Source organism: Diospyros lotus, chromosome 8 (assembly GCF_014633365.1).
Source record: "Diospyros lotus cultivar Yz01 chromosome 8, ASM1463336v1, whole genome shotgun sequence".
NCBI classification, from domain to species: Eukaryota; Viridiplantae; Streptophyta; class Magnoliopsida; order Ericales; family Ebenaceae; genus Diospyros; species Diospyros lotus.
This window is the reverse complement of record NC_068345.1, coordinates 22,121,284-22,140,897: the sequence shown is the minus strand read 5'-3', so window position 1 is coordinate 22,140,897 and position 19,614 is coordinate 22,121,284. Positions and strand designations below refer to the sequence as shown.

Below are 19,614 nucleotides of genomic sequence, written 5' to 3'. Positions count from 1 at the left end.
GAAGACTCAATGTACCCTCTTTGCTCTCTCGGACAACGAATTGAGCTTCGCCTTGAGGATCCTACTCTCCCGGATAACGAATCGAGCCATCCTCCATCTAGGCTCCCATTAGCAATCCTTGCTGGCATAAACCTTACTCCCCATCTCCTCACCAGGCTCTACCAAGTTGTTTCGTATGACATATAAATTTAATTATTGTATTCCAGCAACAACACTTTGAATTCAATAGTTGTTTGAGTGATTTAATACCTACAAAAACTAGCTATTTAAACCTGTTTTGAAGAGATTGTTGATAGTCTTTCAAACTAGTCAACTGTTTTCTTCAAGAAATATGAAACACACTAACAACTTTGGGCAAACAGTTGACAATACTTAAAAATGGTCAACTTCTTTAAAAAAAATAAATGGTCGACTATTTTCTTCATGCTACTAAAGTTTTTGAATACATTGAAAGCACATGGGTCCTTGGCATAGTTTGGATTTTTCATTTTTTATTTCCACAAATAAAATATATTTCATTTTCAAATGCTAAAGATATAATATATATTATTTTCAAATTCCAAAGATATAACATTTTCCATTATCAAAACATCATAAAAAACATAACAACAATGGCCCTCAATCAGATATGTGGATATGTGGATAAGTGCTATGAAAGATGAGATGCAATCCATGACTCAAGATAAGGTTTGGAAACTTGTTGAACTTCCTAAAGGATTCAAGCTAGTTGGTTGCAAGTGGGTGTACAAGAATAAACTATATTCTAAGGGCAAAGTTGAGCATGTTAAGGCCAAATTACTTGCTAAGGGATACACTCAAAGGCATGGAGTTGATTGCACTAAAAAAATTTCTCCTGTATCAACAAAAGATTCTTTTAGAATTATCATGGCTCTCACAACATATTTAGACTTGGAAATTCACTAGATGGATTTTAAGATGGCTTTTTTGAGAGAAAACCTTCATGACGAGATGTACATGCAGCAACTTTAAGGTTTTAAGGAAGTTGGAAAAGGGCATATGGTCTATAAGTTGGAGAAGCCCCTTTATGGCCTTAAGCAAGTCTCTAGACAATGGTATCTCAAATTTCATGAAATAGTCCAATTTTTGGTTTTAAGGAAAACACTATTGAATCTTGCATTTATCTTAAGGTTAGTGGGAGTAAATTCATTTTATGGTGTTGTATGTTGATGATATATTACTTGCCAACAGTGATTTAGGACTACTTCATGAAACAAAGAAGATTTTTTCTGATAGATTTGACATGAAAGATTTTAGAGGGACATCTTTTGTTCTTGGGATTGAGATTCATAGATATAAAACAATAAAAGTTCTCAGTTTGTCTCAATGGGCTTATGTTGATCATGTTCTTACTAGATTTAACATGTAGAATTGTGATTCCACTATTATTCCTATATGTAAAGGAGAAAAATTAAAGAACATTGCCTGAGAAATAAGATTGAAAATGAGTCTATGAAGAATGTTCCTTATGCAAGTGTTGTTGGGAGTCTAATGTATTCTTAGATTTGTCCAAAATCAGATATTGCCTATGTTGTGAATATGCTTGGAAGATTTTCATCAAATTCTGGTCATGATGATTGGATAGCTGCAAAGAAGGTGATGCGATATTTGCAGAAAACCAAGAATCATATATATGTCGGTTTACAGGAGGATTGATAAAATTGAAGTAATAGGGTACTTGATGTTGGTAAGGTGGAAACTTTGGAAGATGGAAAATCTATTACTGGCTATATTTTCATGCAGGCAAATGGTGTTATTTTTTAGAAAAGTGCAAAGCAATCTATAGTGACTTCATCCTCCATGTAAGCTAAAGTTGTAGCCTGTTTTGAGGCTAGGGCCCATGCTAAGTGGCTCAGAAATTTCATTTCTAGAGTTAAGGTAATTGTCTTGATGAATTCAAATTTTCTATTCTTTATTTTCTATACATATTATATTGTTTGTTTTATATGTGTGCACATTATGGAATATGTTATGTTATGGGAATCTTAAGGTTTAGTGTTGCCCTGAGTAGGACTATTATGTCAACAATTTCATATGTCTTTTTATAACACCATCATGATATTTTATGAAGACATATTGGCTTATTATTGAAGCTTAGATATTCTACTAGTTTATTGTTGAAACATTTTGATAAAGGAATCTGATTTCTTTAGCTTATTATTAAAGCAATTTTGATAAAGAAACTATATTAAGGATCAACAATGAAATAACATTTATAGGATCACATTTGGAACGTTATTTCATTGCCACACTACCTTATCTGGAACTATGTTAATAAAATGGTTAACATTTGAAACCATGGATAAATTTACATTTATCAATGATGTAATGACATCTATAATTCTAATGTTAGCAATTTTTTTAGACAGGATCATGTTGTTTTGCTCTTGTTTTTTGTTTTAATGATGAAAAACATTAGTTTTATATCTATGCCCTAAATCAATTTATAAGATCATTTTGGTTTCAAATGAAAATCAATTTCAAATGCAAATCATTTCTCTCAAAACATCTTGAAGGAGATTGGAAAAAAAAGTTTTATGATTCGAAACATTCTCCTGAATTTGTTTCATAATTAGTTTTAAAGTGCTAGAGAAAATGGTGCAAAATATTTCAAAATTCTTTTAAAAATAAAGGACAAGCTGTCAACCAGTTTTTAGGAAAGGTCGACTATTTTTGTTCTTGCTATCAACCGGCCTTCATAGGCTGTCAACTAGTCAAATGATAGTTCTCGGCCAAGTGCAATCAACAGTCATTGCATAGAAGTCGATCAATCATTTTTCAGCATGTCGATTGTTTTTGCTCCTAATGTCGATCGATTTTCAAAATTTTGTACTAATCTGTTAACTGTTTTTCTGGTAAACTTCTCCAGCAGCTAGTTTTGGAAGATCATTTAATACCCCCAACTACCACCAAAGTCCATATTTTTGGAAGCACTCACCAGGCACTATAAATAAAGGGCTAGTGGATCATTTAAAGCTCTTAGAAAATTTATTACAAGCATTCAATTGTCCATCTACTTAAGAGCTCAAATTGTTTTTAAACCTTTTCTCTCTCTTAAGGCTTTGTTCTACATTTGTATCTATTGTTACAAGTCTTGTGTTGTTTTGAGAGATCTTGTTACTGAGAGATTCTTCTCTCATATTCATTTTTGTTGTAATTTGATTGTATTTTTGAGCAAGTGTGCTAGAGGGTCTACGTTGATTGTAGGAGGTTGTAATTCCTAATCTTATGAACTAGAAGATCTACTTGTGATCAAGTAAGAGAATAGTGAAGTGCTTGAAATCTTTATTGAGAAGTTAAGGTAGTGAATTAAGCCATTTAACTTAACCACTATAAATCTTGCGTGTCCCTTTGTTGCTTTTATTTTTCATTTCATTTTTCTTGTTAAGCATTTTCACCAATCACCATCATTTTCTCTACATCCCCATATTTTAACAAAAAAAAATTCAAATTCAATCAAAAATTTTAAATAACTCAATTCACCTCCTTCTTAGGTTGTAATATCACTACTATACAATTATATCAGATCATATTAAAAGTGTTATCTCTAGACTCTATTTTCTTTTTTCTCAAATTGTGGCCACATTAAAGGTTTCTTAATCCAATTATATACATATATATATATATGTACATATTTAAAGGTATGTAAAAATAAATAACAATTGGCACTGCCCAAGTGGGAAAAAGTTCGAAATTTCCTTATTGTGGGCTAAGATCAATTGTAGATGTTTTTCAATTTTTAATAAATTGGAGAGTGTTTATCCTATATTATTTGTGATTTTTTAAGAATGGATCAGGTCACCTATTTTTTTGTAGATAAGGGCTGACAGTGGTGTGGGCTTAAAGCTTATATTGGGCCTTAATGGGTGACCTAAAATAATTGTTATATAATAGGTTAGGTTCATTCAATTTCTCTCACCTCTTTTGAGTTCTACGCATTAAAAATTGTCATCACGTTGTACAGAGAAAGAAGGAGACTAGTCTGGACAATTTCCTTGATTAGTCCAAGTTTATGAATTAGTCTCATCTTATTCTTGATCATGGCTCAAACAGGTACAAATTCAAAATCTTAAAAGTGTTATGCGTTGTTCTATATTTATGTATAATTTTGTACATTGATTCAACATCTCAATCAAATGGGCCAGTTCCTTAAGGCGACCAAGATCACTGGGCCTACAGTCGATTGGGGGGATTATCGCATGCACAAAACCCATCAGCAAAATGAATGGTTGAAAATCACAAGAACTAAAGATGGGTTAAGAACAAAGCAAGGGGTGGCGGAGTGGGGGGAATTATTAGGGAAACATGGGAACTTTAGGTTGCGTTCTCTTTGCTGTTTTCAAGTTACTTTTAGTTTTTAGTTTTCTAAAATAATGAAAACGCGTTCTTTTTACTGTTTTTAAAAATGTATTTTTAAAAACAAACAAAAAATTATAAAGGAAACTCAAAACAACAAAAAGTTGTTTTGAGTGTTTTCATCCAAAACAAACTCTAAACTCAAAATACATCTATTTATTTATTTATTCATATTTTATTATTGTAATGGAAAAAAAATATTACAAAATTCATTAACTTTAAAATGTATATATTTTTTTAATAATATATTAACATTAAATATTTATAATTTACTTAATAATCAAATTTATTGAATAAAATATCATTAAAAAATATTTTCAAAATTTCAAAAAGAACGCGTTTTCTAATTTTCTGTTTTGAAAAATAGTTTTTCAAAATGACAAAGATAACGCATTTTTAATTTTCTAAAAACAGATTATCAAAACCAAAAACTGAAAATGAATTCAAAACTCAAAACTGAAAATTAAAAAGCAAAGAGAACGCAGCTTTAGAGTTTTTTGCTTAACCCTTTTTATTTTCAAAGGACGTTTAAAGCTAAACATACATTTATCATTAATCACATGATATTATGAAAATGCCTTTATTATCGAATGATTAAGGTGTTAAGATACCCTATTTTCCCTCTATTGCTTGTTTTCATTTTTTGGGTGGATAACACTTTTAAGTCTTGATAAATAATAGTCGAATAGAATTTACAAAATAATAAATGACTAGAACTAATTATACATTGATGATAGGAAGTCATGTATATGGAGAATATATTGTTACTAGCTAGTCACATTTATAACCTTGTTGAGGTGCTGCGTCTTGGCGATCAACTTGCCAAGAGAAGGATCCCAATCTAGTAGCATTGACGTAGTCTTGAGGAAAATGGGCCGAGAGTCCTGGCATCACCAATCCAACCACCCGCAATAGCCTCAAAGCCCAGCTTTCTTTGTACTCTGGGCCCTTGATATATGGGATAATGAAACTCCTCATTAGCTCCCACGCTGCATTCAAGCTCTTGGGTATTGCCAACAGCAACGAAAAGTAGTTCTTGTTTGGTTCCTCCTCCAAAACCTGTGTGCTAGCCAATTCGTTAGCAAGAAGTCACTCCAAACTATACACCTAGATAGAGTAAAGAATTGATTGCCCTCTACATGCCAAATAGAGTTCCAAATGAGAATCATCAACGACAGATAAATAAAAGAAAAAAAGGCAAAAGAGTAAAAGTATGGTGCGCACTAACCGTGCCCTTGTAGCGGCTGTTGAAGTAGAGGCAGGGCCCAAAATGCTTGAACAGCAGAGTTTTGTCATCGTATGGTAATCTAGGCACCACATCATTGGAGTAAACATACCTCATATACTTGACATCATGAAGCCTCAACTTCTCCTTCATGAACTCCCCAAATTGCTCGTTCCCCACCCTTGGCTGCCCGAAAGTGTACACCCCTTCCAGCCTCTCCAACAGCTCTGCCTCCTCGTGTAACACTAGCACTGCCCCAAACAGAATTGCTAGCGCCCCTCCCAGGCTGTGTCCCGTCACGATGAACTTTGCCCCCTCATCCTCCCGCGTTAAATCTCTCAGCTTCTCCCTGAGTGTGTAGTAAGCAAAAGGGGGTGTGCCCGAAGGCGCTCCTATCTCCTTGGGCCAGCCTGTTCTGCGTTGGAGGCCCAGGGCCTTCATAAAGCCACCGTGGATTTTACCCGCGCCTTGAAGCTCGTACCATGAGAAGTCGACATTTGTCCGCCACTGGTCCGCGTTGAATGGCTCAGTGCCTCTGAATGCCACCACCATTAGGTTGGAGGTGTTGTCCTTGAACAAGATGGCTGTTGTTGAAGCTTTTTCCTCGTAATCTGCTCCGAACAATTTATATGGATTGGAATAGGCAAAATTGTATCTAAAACACTTCATATAGTAAGAATTGTTTGAATTCTTTTTGGTTATTGATGAGGGGAACGCCCTCGGTCCCATAATTACGCCGAGACGAATACCTAAACAGCGGTCAAAAGATACACAGCAGACAAGCATTGCCACGTCAATCAGATAAGCACTCAATAGAGAAACCCCCGAGATCTCAGGAACAGGCTATCCCACCGAAGATCACGGAGGCAACAGTTATCCCGAACTCCTCGGAGGCGGAGGCTATCGCGAAACCCTTATCGGGAAAGTCCCGAAGAAAGCGGGAGGAAGATCCCGAAGATCCCTCGTGATTCCTATCCCGAGAAGAGGTAAGCGAGGAAGGTGGGGGATTCTCCTTATTTTTTCCATCAATTAACATAGTTTAAAAGGGACAAGGAACCCTAGATCAAAAAACTAACTTAATCATCGGAGATCGACCGGGGGAGCAAGCCCCGTCTCCATTGCAGGTACATTCAGAGAGGCAAGAAGGGAACGTGCGGCTACCACTTCCGAAAATCCTTCATCAATTGGCGCCCACCGTGGGGCCGACATTCTTCTCTTCTGTCTTTCCAGTGCAGCGGACAATCTTCTCAACCGTGAATGGCGACCAGAAGACAGCCGTCTAGGGCCGTGGGGAGCAACCCCGTTCCGGAACCGAGTCAGCAGAACCCTCCCCGAAGCCCGCCGGGGAGGGCTCGGAGTCCGGAGGGCCCTCCGCCTCCTCCTGATCGGATAGCACTTCTGGAGGGTCAAGTACAACGATTGACGGAGTTACTCATGGGTTTTCTAGATGGCCAGCATCAGCAAGCCCAGCACTCTCGGGCGGAGGAAAGGCGCGAGCCCCCAAGAGAAGAGGAATCTTATCGACGGGACGAGAATCCGCAGAGGCCAGGGCCAGATGACGGCGAGGCGGCCGAGTCTCTTGACTTGTCGTTTGTGCAGCAGCGGCAGGAAAGAAGATTGCGGCAGTTGGAGGAGGAGATGGCCGCCCTAAAGCCAAGGACCGGAGAGGCTCAGGGACCAAGGATAAATCAGCCCCTTGGCCCAGAGATCATGGCGGCCATACCACCAGAACGTCTCCGTATCCCGGCCATTAAGCCCTACACAGGGACCACCGACCCGATGGATCACCTGGATCTCTTTACCTCGCATATGATGGTACAGGACGCCTCAGACGCGATGTGGTGTAGAGTTTTCTTGGCCACTCTGGAGGGACACGCACGGGCGTGGTACTCAAACCTGGCTCATCATTCCATCATAAGCTTTGCGCAACTCCGGGGCAGCTTTCTGGCGCACTTTGCACCTCTCCGAAGACACCGAAGGTCCACCATGGCCTTGGTGAGTATGAAGCAGAACCAAGGAGAGCCCTTGAAGGATTTCGTTTCACGATTTAATATGGAAGCCCTGAGCATCGAGAACTTTGACCACAATGTTGCTATGGTGGCATTCCAGAACGCCCTGAGGCCCGGCCCTTTCGCCCAATCATTAGCCAAAACGCCTCCCAGCGCGTTCACGAACATATTGGGCCGGGCCACGAAGTACATAAATGCCGAAGAGGTCATGCAGGCTAAGAGGGCGGAGCATGTGGAGAAGAAGGATAAAAAGAAGCATCCCGAGGAAAGGAGGAGTGACGACCGAAGAGAAAAGCATCGCCCTCGGTGGGATTCGGCGGGTTTCACTCCTCTGAACGCCCCGAGGGCAGAAATCCTCGCTACTATTGAGGGAAAAGATTACTTGAAAAAGCCTCGACCGATGAAGGCACCATCTGACAAAAGGAACAGAAGTAAATATTGCCGATTCCACCGAGATCATGGTCATGACACGGAAGAGTGTCACCAATTAAAGGAGGAGATTCAGGAACTTATCAATCGGGGTTTCCTGAGGAGCTACGTGGCAAAAACAGGTGATTCTCAGGGGAGAAAGGATCGACGGTCGCGATCAAGAAGCCCCCCCAAGAGAGACCGCGCGGAGGATCGAAATCGGGCCCAGCGGGAGAGATCACATCGAAGAGAAGATGATCATCCTCAGCCTCCGATATTCCACACACTCGCGGCGGGGGAGGTCCCAGTCATGAAGGACGAAAAAAGTAATACGACCCGGCTGAAAAGATCGAGGAACGTGGATCCAATCTCTTTTTCAGATAGCGACCTCCCGGGGTACCCGACTCAAAATGACCCACTGGTGATAACAGCTGAACTCGGGAAGTGGGAACTTCGGCGGATCCTTGTGGATCCAGGAAGCTCTTCAGAAATCTTGTATCGGCAAGCCTTCTTAGGCATGGGGTATGAAATGACACAGCTAAGGGCAGCGAGGGTCCCTTTGGTGGGATTTGATGGTGAAGCCGTATATTCAGAAGGGATTATTCAACTCCCGTTGACGGTAGGGAGAGGTTCCCGAACTTCTCGTGTTATGCTAGATATCCTGGTAGCAGACGTGCCTTCGGCTTACAACATGATTCTGGGAAGATCGGGTCTCAATGCCCTCCGAGCCATCCCAAGCACGTATCATATGATGATGAAGTTTCCCACGGACAGGGGGACGGGCGAAGTGCGGGGAGATTTGCGCTTAGCCCGTGAATGTTACATGGCCTCTATAGGTATGGCGAAGAGTAAAGAAGCAGGGTTGCAGAAGGATGCTGACCCCCCGAAGGAGGTCAGTTTTCTACTAGAAGGACCTGAAGATCCCAAAACAGCGGAGCCGGTGGATGAATTGGAAGAAGTACCTCTGGAAGAAAATTGCCCAAGTCGATGTGTAAGAGTGAGTATGGAGTTAAAAGATCCGCTAAGGAGTCAAATAATATCACTCCTTAGACAATATGCAGATATCTTCGCGTGGACAGCCCGGGATATGCCAGGAGTAAATCCAGAGGTAATGACACACAGGCTGGGGGTCCGATCAGGCTTTCAGCCTGTCAGACAGAAAAAACGAAGCTTCGCCCCTGATAGGGCGAGGGCGATCGAGGAGGAGATCGCAAAGTTAGCAGCTGCGCGCCACATTCGGGAGGTGGATTATCCAGATTGGCTAGCGAATGTTGTGCTGGTTCCCAAAGGGCAGAGCAAGTGGAGACTTTGCATTGATTTCACCGATCTTAACAAAGCCTGCCCAAAAGATAGCTACCCACTCCCGAGGATTGACGCCCTAATTGATGGAACTGCTGGATGTTCGCTCATGAGTTTCCTAGATGCTTTTCAGGGATATCACCAGATTCCATTGCACCCGGAGGACCAGGAGAAAACGGCATTCATCACCAACAAGGCAACCTACTGCTACACCGTAATGCCTTTCGGATTAAAGAACGCAGGAGCCACTTACCAGCGCCTGGTAAATAAGCTTTTTCAACAACAACTCGGGAGAAATATGGAGGCTTACGTCGACGACATGCTGGTAAAAAGTATGGTAGCCGAATGTCATCCGGAGGACCTGGAGGAATGCTTCAAAACCCTTCGTAAGCTCCATATGAAACTTAATCTTGTCAAATGTGCTTTCGGCGTTTCTGCAGGAAAGTTCCTAGGCTACATAGTACACCACCGAGGGATCGAGGTAAACCCTGCAAAGGTCAAAGCTATCATGGATATGCCGGCCCCGAGGAATGTGAAAGAGGTACAGAGCCTTACGGGTAGGATGACAGCCTTGGGCAGATTCCTTTCCCGTTTGGCAGAAAAAGGCCTTCCTTTCTACAAGGTCTTATCGAAAGCAAACAACTTCGAATGGAATTCTGAATGCCAGCGAGCTTTCGAAAAGCTTAAGGAGCACCTAGCCACGCCTCCGGTTCTTACCAAACCGAAGCCCGGAGAACCATTATACATATATCTGGCGGTGGCCAACGAGGCCGTCAGCTCGGTGTTGATCCGAGAAGAAAATAGGATCCAGAGGCCCGTTTATTATGCGAGTAAACGATTATCGGGAGCCGAGGTTCGGTATCTTCCTATGGAAAAACTGGCGTTCGCCTTAATAACATCGGCGAGGAAACTCCGACCCTACTTTCAAGCTCATACGATTATAGTGCTTACTAACCAACCCTTGAAGCAGGTTCTTAGCAAGCCAGAGCTTTCAGGCCGGATGTTGAAGTGGGCAGTAGAGCTCACCGCCTTCGACATTGAGTATAGGCCGCGACCGGCCATTAAGGCGCAGTCGCTAGCAGACTTCATCGCCGAAGGGATAAGAGCTCCCGAAGGTCCCGAAGAAAACCAGAAACCATGGTTAGTGGCGGTAGACGGAAGCTCGACCTCGGGCGGCGATGGGGCAGGATTAATGATAAAGAGTCCCGAAGGGCAAATATGGCCTTACGTGCTACATTTTGAATTCCGAGCATCTAACAACGAAGCAGAATATGAGGCCTTATTGGCTGGGCTGAGGTTGGCTGAACAGTTGGGGGCTCAAAACGTCGAGGTGAGTTCAGATTCTAACTTAGTGGTGCAGCAGGTGAATGGAGAATATGAAGCCCGAGAAAGTCACATGGCGCAATACTTGACCCTAGCCAAAGAGCTGATGGCGCGTTTCCAACACGTAAAGGTGGAATACGTCCCTCGAGCCATGAATACAGAGGCGGACTTGCTGTCCCGAATCGCCTCTTCCTCTTTCCCTACAAGCTCTCGAGAAATTCGGATCGAATCTCTTCCGCAAAAGAGTATCGAAGAAGCCGCAGACCAATTTTGTATCGATGACGAGCCTAGCTGGATGGACCCCCTGGTGTCATATTTAAGAGAGGAAAAGCTCCCGGAAGACGACTCGGAGGCACGGGAGGTCAAACGAAAAGCCCGAAATTTCGTGTTAGTCGGGGGGGAACTATACAGAAGGTCTTTTTCACAACCGCTGCTCAAGTGTATCCGACCTCGCGAAGCAGACTACATCCTACGGGAAATTCATGAAGGAATATGTGGAAACCACATCGGGGCTCGGGCGCTTAGTCAAAAGGCCCTACGACAGGGATATTATTGGCCAACAATGGTACGAGATTCCGAACAGCGGGTTAGAACTTGCGACCGGTGCCAGAAAACGTCTAACTTGGTCCATGTGCCGGCAGTCGCGCTAACTCATCTCGCCACACCATGCCCCTTCGCCCAATGGGGTATAGACATCCTGGGACCTTTTCCCCCAGCAGCTGGACAGGTCAAGTACATCATAGCCGCTATCGATTACTTCACAAAGTGGGTTGAAGCTGAAGCAGTGGCCTCTATTACTTCTCGCCGGGTGAAACAGTTTCTATGGAAGAATGTAGTCTGTCGCTTCGGAGTTCCTCGGGTGCTGATCTCAGACAACGGCACTCAATTTTCTGATCGATCCGTTCGGGAATGGTGCCAGGAGTTGGGAATCAAGCAGCAATTCACCTCGGTAGCTCACCCCCAAGCTAATGGCCAAATCGAACTCGCTAACAGAACTCTGTTGCGTGGGTTAAAAACAAGAGTAGATAAGGCGAAGGGTAGCTGGGTAGAAGAACTATCAAGCATTCTGTGGTCTTACCGGACTACGGCGAAGGTCTCCACGGGAGAGACTCCTTTCAGTCTATGCTACGGCTCGGAAGCATTAATCCCAGTTGAAATTGGAGTACCTACGCTACGAGTAGAGCTATTCGACCCTGAATCCAATGAGCAGAGTTTGAGGGACAACCTAGATTTCCTTGATGAATTTCGTGACCAGGCAAAGATTCAACAAGCTGCTTATAATCAGCGCATAGAGAGATACTACAATCGACGAGTAAGAGCACGAAACTTTCTACCAGGAGATTTGGTACTAAGGCGAGCAGACGTTCAGGGAGCCCGAGAAACAGATAAGTTAACAGCAAATTGGGAAGGTCCTTACAAAGTAACAGAAGTCCTCAGCCCGGGGGCATACAAAATACAGACCCTCGAAGGTACACCGGTGAAAAACGCATGGAACGTGCAGAACTTGAGGAAGTTCTATCAGTGATAGCTCTTTATTATCTTCATATGATCTCTTAGTAATAATTTTACATTATATGTCTTGGCATCTTTTCTTTTTTATTGCTTTGCGTATGCTATCCAGGAATAAATTCATTTTTTCTCCTATGCGTAAAAACTCATCATTTCCAAAGATCTGGGAAGGCACATCAGCGCGAAGGGAAAGAATTGACATACCTTCAACGGGGCTAGACCCCTCAACTAAAACAAAGGATCAGATATGATCCTCGGGGGGCCCGAAGCCCCGACAAAAACAAGGGATCAAATATGATCCCGACAAAAAAAGGATCAAATATGATCCTCGGGGGGCCCGAACCCCCGACAAAAACAAAGGATCAGATATGATCCTCGGGGGGCCCGAACCCCCGACAAAAGCAAAGGATCAGATATGATCCTCGGGGGGCCCGAACCCCCGACAAAAACAAGGGATCAAATATGATCCCGACAAAAACAAAGGATCAAATATGATCCTGGGAGGCCCGAACCTCCGGCAAAAGCAAAAGATCAGATGTGATCCTTGGAGGGTCCCGAATCCTCGAAAGGCTTAAGATTGCGTGGATCAGGCGCGATCCTTGGGGGGCCGGAGCCGAACCCTTTTCCTTTTGAGCAAGCGACGAAGACCAAGTCTTGCGATGAGCAGGAAGGGTAAAAAAAAAAAAAAAAAGAAAGGAAAGAGGAAGAATCAAGCCTGATCCCAACACTTTTATTATTACGACAACAGGTTTTAATACAAAAAATGACTACTCTAAAGAAGACAAGGCGGCGACAACATCGAAGGGGATGGAGTCTACATCCAAGTTCGGGAAGCGCTCTTTGATGAGTTTTCTCATATGCTCAAACCCACCCCGAAGAACTCCTTCTAATTCTGCGGCATAAGCTTCAGAGCTTCGGAAATCCTCTCGACCATTCTGAAAAGCCACTTGGGCATCCTTGAGGGCAGATTGAAGTTGGGCATGAGCAGTACGAAGGTCTTCTTTGCACCGGGAATAAGACTCCAACGCTTCGACCTGTCCCTTCTTGGCCTCCTTCAGCTCTAGAGTGAGTCTTTTTATATCCTCCTGAAGCTGGCGATTAACAACCTTAATGGAATCCAGCTCCTCCCCAAGTCGGGAATTGGCCTGGTTAGCCTCAAGCATGTTCTTCTGAACCAACTCCAAATCCTCTCGAGCTTGAGCTTCGGCTTCGTTGGCAAGTCGAGCATCTTCTTGCGCCAGCTCCACAGACTTGGTTAAAATATGAACACGGTGCTCGAAACCCGACAGTTGGGAAGAAAGAGATTCCAACCCTCGAAGCCTTTCCACTTCAGACTCCAGGGAGATGATCCGAGTTTGAAGTTCGGACTCTCGTCGAGAGACCAAACCTTGGAACTCCGTAAGGTTCTGAGGAAGTAAAAGCAGAGTACAGATTAAGACCTACTCGCATAGAAAAAGCGAAAAGTCAAAAGAAGAAGGAGTACGGTCGCACCCTTAGAATTTCAGCGCAATAGTCGATCTCGTTCGGAGTTCGTAGAGTCTCCGGTAAGACTAAGGCCGTTGAAGGAGAATTGGTGGCTTCAGGAGCCGAAGGCTCGGAGGGAGCAGCAGCTGGGGAGGCGGTTTCCACCCTGCGACGCTTCGTTCGACGCGCTAAAATCTCCTTCGCCGACAACACCGAAGCCTCCTCCAGCGAAGCCTCTCCCGTCAGCTCCGAACGCCCCGCTGGTGCCAATAGCGTAAAAATTCGTTTAAAAATCGAACTGATAGGGATGCTGGGAGGCGTAGCACTGGACTCCGTACCTGCCATGGTTTGCCTTTTCTGGGCCTCTGCGCGAGCTACAGCAAGCACCTGAGCGATGGTCGCCGAATCGTCTTCGGGAGAGATCGGCAAACGCGCAGGCATGGTGGAGGCTTCTCGCCGGGCGGTCGGAGAGCCTCTGGTTTGAGAAAGGAGAAGCGGGGAAGATGGGTCCCCCGAACCCCCAGCAATGCTCCCCTTGGAAGCCTCTTGGAAGGTCCCGGGGTCTTCCTCCACCGCCCTTCGCGACCTGGACGGTAATGAGCTCTTCTTGTTACTCTTCTTGCTCTTTGGAATTCGCTCGGAAGGCGCAGTCCTCTCCAACACCCTCTGGTTGCCGGAAGGTGCCGAAGGGCCTTTACTCCCAGGGAAGTCCAAAATCATTCCTTTGGTGATAGCAGAATAAGATATTTCCCAGACCTCTTCATCTAAGAAAGAGACAACAACGAAAATCAAATACAGACAAAGGAAAAAGAGAGAGAAAAAGAAGAAGATGAAGGAAAAAGAGCTCACAGTTCTCGCCGTCCAAACCCGCTTGGGAAAGGCTGGGATTGGAGAGCCATCCTTCTTCCCAGTTCCGACTGTTCTTCATAAGTCGGCAGGCGAAATCTTCAATGGTCTCGACACTCGGACGCTTATGCTTAGTGTCCAGAGTCCACTCATTACTGACAGACCAGATCTCTTGAGAAGAGCCGGATGGCCTGGGGCGGACGAAGACAAAACGCTCCTTCCAATCATCAGAATCTTTCGACCCGCCGGATTGCATGAGAGTCGAAGCAGAAATCTCAAGATTAGAGTATCCCTTGCAGGCGAGAAGACGGCTATCTTTCACGATCCGAGGGGAGATGGAGATCCACCCTCCGGGGTCGCGGTTGGTCGTGAAGAAATAGTCGAAGAGGTCTCCAGTTGGCTCAATTTTGCCAGAATGACAAATAAGGAGGAACCCCATCAAGTATCGCCATCCGAAGGGAGACAGTTGGGCGGGAGCGATAGTAAGATGTTGAAGTAGGGTCATCACTCTTCTCCGGGAAGGGAGCCGAAAGCCCCTGTCAAAAGCACACTTATAAATGCAAAGGCGGCCGGCGACGGGATGACATGCTCGTAGATGGCTGTTGAACTCTACCTCCCACTCTTCGGGGACGTTGTACTTTTCTCTAAACTGTTGACATTCCGCTTGGCTCATCCATTGACATGGAATCGACGCAGCAGGATGTTTTTCCCACTCAATAAGCTCTGCACCAGCGGGATTAAACCTTCCAGAACCGATTATCGCCATGGCAAAAAGCTAGGAGAAAGAGAGGCGAAAGAGGAGGAAAACACTTGCGGGCACAAGAAAAGCTAAAACTGAAGGAAAGTCACACGAAAAGAGAAGTAGAGGGACTGAAGGGTTCCCATTTTAAAAGATTAAACTGCGGGGATAAGAGACCAAAGGACGAGCAATAATGAGCATTGATCACCCCGCACTGACAGAGCTCGAAAGACGAAACGGCCTCGGACAGCGCATAGGGAAGGGATACCGCCGTCAAAACCGATTGATTTTCGCGTCTGCCAGACGCAAAAAAAAAAAAAAAAAAAAAAGGAGTTAAAGTGAAGAGCCTCAGGGGCCTTACTACTCCTCGGGCCCTTCAAGCCGAAGAGCTCAAGGAGTGGGGGGGCAAGTGATGAGGGGAACGCCCTCGGTCCCATAATTACGCCGAGACGAATACCTAAACAGCGGTCAAAAGATACACAGCAGACAAGCATTGCCACGTCAATCAGATAAGCACTCAATAGAGAAACCCCCGAGATCTCAGGAACAGGCTATCCCACCGAAGATCACGGAGGCAACAGTTATCCCGAACTCCTCGGAGGCGGAGGCTATCGCGAAACCCTTATCGGGAAAGTCCCGAAGAAAGCGGGAGGAAGATCCCGAAGATCCCTCATGATTCCTATCCCGAGAAGAGGTAAGCGAGGAAGGTGGGGGATTCTCCTTATTTTTTCCATCAATTAACATAGTTTAAAAGGGACAAGGAACCCTAGATCAAAAAACTAACTTAATCATCGGAGATCGACCGGGGGAGCAAGCCCCGTCTCCATTGCAGGTACATTCAGAGAGACAAGAAGGGAACGTGCGGCTACCACTTCCGAAAATCCTTCATCAGTTATAATTAGACTGAATTTAATTAATCTTATTTTAGTTTTCTTGATGGGTTTGGATTTATTTATAAATGAAGAAGAAGCAATCTTCTTACCGTTCCAGAAATTAAAGAACCCCAAGAACTGCATCTGCAAAAGCAGAACAAAACGCCAAAATGTTGCTCATGTCACAGCAAAATCATATACATTAGAAGCTTAAAAGGAAAGGATTTAATTGATTTTACATGGTGGGTCTGCCAATGAATCGATATAGTTACCTTCCAACGATGTTCCACAATAGCTTCAACAAAAGCTTCGTTCTCGTACGACAACTTGGCCGCCATCATGGACAGTGATGCACCATATCTATTGTCACTGTTGCTGATGCTTCCATCTAATGCCAGTCGGGTGTCAATGGCTGCAATAATCGACCTGAACGCGGCCGAAGATCTCTCTGGCTTCGCCGCCGATCCTAACAGATATTTAATGCCACATTATGTAATCTTAAATTCCTCAAGAGTTAAGAACGAGAATTTGGAACGCAAACAATTAAGCACGTGCAAGTTACTTTAGATCTTATCGTTATAATTCGTTAGGATGTAATTGATAGTATAGAAGATGCATGAAAAATGTCTCATTTAAGGAATTAAATTTTATCTTTGGTGTTTGAGACACTATATTTTTCATGGAATTTAATTTCATGATACAATCATTAAAACATGTTTTTGCCTATTTTCTATAGAAAATTTCATCTAGGAGAGAGATGGTTTTTATTTTTTATGTAAGTTGGAAAATACTTTCATTTGCACTTAAATGCTATCAAACGCACTCTTACTGTTTAAATCCTAAATTCTAGAGAACTCCCTTCCAAATCTGCGCTTCTTTCATGCCATGTCGAATCAGCTCCAATGAAAGATCAAAGAAGAGATTGCTTGTTGAGTCTCCAAGTCATCAACCTCCATTATGATCACCACAATGTCTTTCTTTGGAGAGTAATAAGCCGGCAGTTCCTTTCCGGCCATGTTTGATAGTCCATCCTTAGCCTTTGGTCTCACTGGCGCTGGATCTGCACCTGTCGCCGTAATTAGTTAAGAAGACTATGCCGTCACCGCTCGTTGATGACTTCTTATGCTGGTGATCGTGATTTGTTCTGGCAGTCTGGTTTAAGTTGCTGATCATATTCTTCTTCTTCTTCTTCTTCTTCTTCTTCTTCTTCTTCAGATCTGGTACTAAATTTGAAAAGAGGATCTATTGTCTGAGTTAAAAGATCCATCGATTTGGTCAGTGTTTCACCATCATTTGCCAATTGGAGTATTGGGGCTCCTCCCTGAAACTCCAATCAACGACGGCAGAGGTGATGGTGAGGAAGAGGAAGGGGTAACTGTATGGAGGCTGAGAAGGTGACAAATAGTTTTCGATAGATTACCAGTTGGAATTTAATGGAAGAACAACTGAGATTTATAATATTTAAACTTGAGATTTAGAGTTAAATCAACTCTGCCATCTACCATTATGTCACAATTATGATAGTAACTACAAATAACTTGTTCAATCGAAGAAAATAAACACTTTTTGTTGATGAATTTCTTAGATTGTAGATCTGTAACTTCAGATGCAAACACATCAAGTTTTATTCTTTGTTTATATTTTTTTTTTTTTTTCTCTAGCACCAAACAAATCAATTTACTCAAGCTCAATCTATAACTAAATTGGCTAGAGAATGGTTTCATGTTTGAGCCTTCTTGGGTAGTTTATCTTTACTTTTTGTTGCCAAATTGGGTTCCCCTTTGTTATGTGATCATTCTGAAATCGTCAATCACCTTCTATGAGATTATCTCAATCACCTTCTTCTATGAGATTATCTCAATCACCTTCTTCTATGAGATTATCTCAAGTTTAAGAGTGAATTGTTAATAAAGTTAAGTGTAACAGTAATATATATTGAATCTAAGTTACAAGCGGAGCAAGAAACTATAGGGCCGAGCATATTATTCTTGATTGGACAAACTCATAACTCAAAAAAATGTCAAATACTCAAGCTTTCCCAAATAAAACAAGATATTAAGAAAAAACAACTGTTTGGTTACCAAATCAAATGCAAACAACTTATTATTCGATTTGCGGGAATGTACCCAAAGGAAATGCTTGCATGCTTTGGTGCAGGCGCACACACATACACAGCATCTTCCAGTAACCTTATTCAAAATGCAGATTTTCAGTATGAGAATGGACAATATTGAGAAAGCGAAGCAAACCTTTTAAGAGATTCAAAAGAAGCATTCCGAGGCCTCCATTGCTCGACAGAAGATTTAGCCACATCTCAACGATATAGCCCGTCCAAGACATGGGCTTTTCCAGGTAGAGGAGAAGTTTCTGCGCCAGGACCGAGACGAAGAGGAGCCATCTCCGCCGGAAAGCTCTCAGATTTCCAGGTTCTATGCATTCGATAAATCCTCTCTTTTCTATGTCGGATGAATACAAGATCCGGACGAGATCAAATATACTGGCTTGTTCTGGCTTCAACACCAAGTAATCCTTGCAGAAATGTTGATTGGAATTAGCCATGGCGTCGCTGCAATGAAATGGAGAAGATGACGATGAGTTGCTTTGTCAAAGTCTCAGCAGTCTGCTTAGCGCCTCGCTCTCTCTCTCTCTCTCCCCCTCGATGCATCGCCGCGTGGGATACCTTAATTAAACAAAGCAGAAGTCTGAACCCACCGGATCTGTGATTTGCATTGCAGGTAATTGACTGTGATTAATTAACTGCCATGTGTGTGTTTGTTTATTGTTTTGAGTTAAAGAATTGCATAATCAATGAACGTGCTTGATCGGATTAGCTGCCTTTTTGTAAAGCAACTGGCACGCTTGGTGGATATGGGACGCATACTATCATTGATTATTGAAGATTACATTGCCTTGTAAGTTACTACAATCCATCTTTGTTAACTGTCCAAGACTATTTTACGTATATTTCATCAGGGGCCAGCCCATTCCCCGGGGACATGCATTTTTGCCCCCCCCTTAGGCTTTAATTCTGAGTCTATAGCTAGTAGTTTAATTAAGTCAAAGAATCTCTCTTTTTACGTACAAAACTCATTTCACAGCTACTATTTTTATCTGTTAAAGATAATTATATGGCTGCTCACGACATAACTCAATTGGCAACAAGGAGTGTTATATTAGTATTAATTCGGTGGAGTACAAATTCAAACTCTTTCCTATAAAGTCTTACGCTTATGATTTATTTTCTCTCATGATTGAGAATACGAACATAAAAAGTCGCACAAAAACGATCATCTCAAAATAATTATATCATTCGACCCTCATGTCATATCAGAATTATCATATCCTCCCGTTTCTAATCGCAATTGTCACTTGAAGATTGCATCTATCTTTTGTTTCTCTAATATTTCTCTTCTAATTAATATGGGATTAGGGCCATCTTTTATTTCTCTAATTTATGAGATTTTCTTTATTTTTCACATCAGCCTGCCCCATTGCAAAGGACACTGGCCCTAGTGGCCTTACAATATTCCAATATGGATCCAATCA

At 42.9% G+C, this 19,614-nt stretch overlaps 2 protein-coding genes across 2 annotated transcripts; one reads left to right on the top strand and one right to left on the bottom strand.

Annotated features, from left to right (window-relative positions):
- Positions 1 to 4,968: 4,968 nt before the first annotated feature.
- LOC127807217 (triacylglycerol lipase OBL1-like) lies at positions 4,969 to 18,745 on the bottom strand. Its single transcript, XM_052344894.1, has 5 exons — positions 18,318 to 18,745; positions 16,341 to 16,534; positions 16,179 to 16,212; positions 5,603 to 6,210; positions 4,969 to 5,433 (listed from the first exon to the last, which is right to left on the bottom strand). The coding sequence occupies exons 1-5, from the start codon at positions 18,625 to 18,627 to the stop codon at positions 5,146 to 5,148; spliced, it is 1,434 nt and encodes a 477-aa protein (XP_052200854.1). The 5' UTR covers positions 18,628 to 18,745; the 3' UTR covers positions 4,969 to 5,145.
- LOC127807218 (uncharacterized) lies at positions 13,385 to 14,962 on the top strand. Its single transcript, XM_052344895.1, has 2 exons — positions 13,385 to 13,610; positions 14,427 to 14,962. The coding sequence occupies exon 2, from the start codon at positions 14,441 to 14,443 to the stop codon at positions 14,954 to 14,956; it is 516 nt and encodes a 171-aa protein (XP_052200855.1). The 5' UTR covers positions 13,385 to 13,610; positions 14,427 to 14,440; the 3' UTR covers positions 14,957 to 14,962.
- Positions 18,746 to 19,614: the final 869 nt, after the last annotated feature.

Excerpts from the sequence above, each read along its gene's own strand:
- LOC127807218 (XM_052344895.1), top strand. The coding sequence starts at position 14,441 with ATGAAGGAAAAAGAGCTCACAGTTCTCGCCGTCCAAACCCGCTTGGGA.
- LOC127807217 (XM_052344894.1), bottom strand. The coding sequence starts at position 18,627 with ATGGCTAATTCCAATCAACATTTCTGCAAGGATTACTTGGTGTTGAAG. Across the intron at positions 16,535-18,317 it reads TCTTTTGAATCTCTTAAAAG|GATCGGCGGCGAAGCCAGAG; the intron begins GTTTGCTTCGCT and ends AATATCTGTTAG. Across the intron at positions 6,211-16,178 it reads GTTCTTTAATTTCTGGAACG|ATTACGAGGAAAAAGCTTCA; the intron begins GTAAGAAGATTG and ends TGTTCGGAGCAG.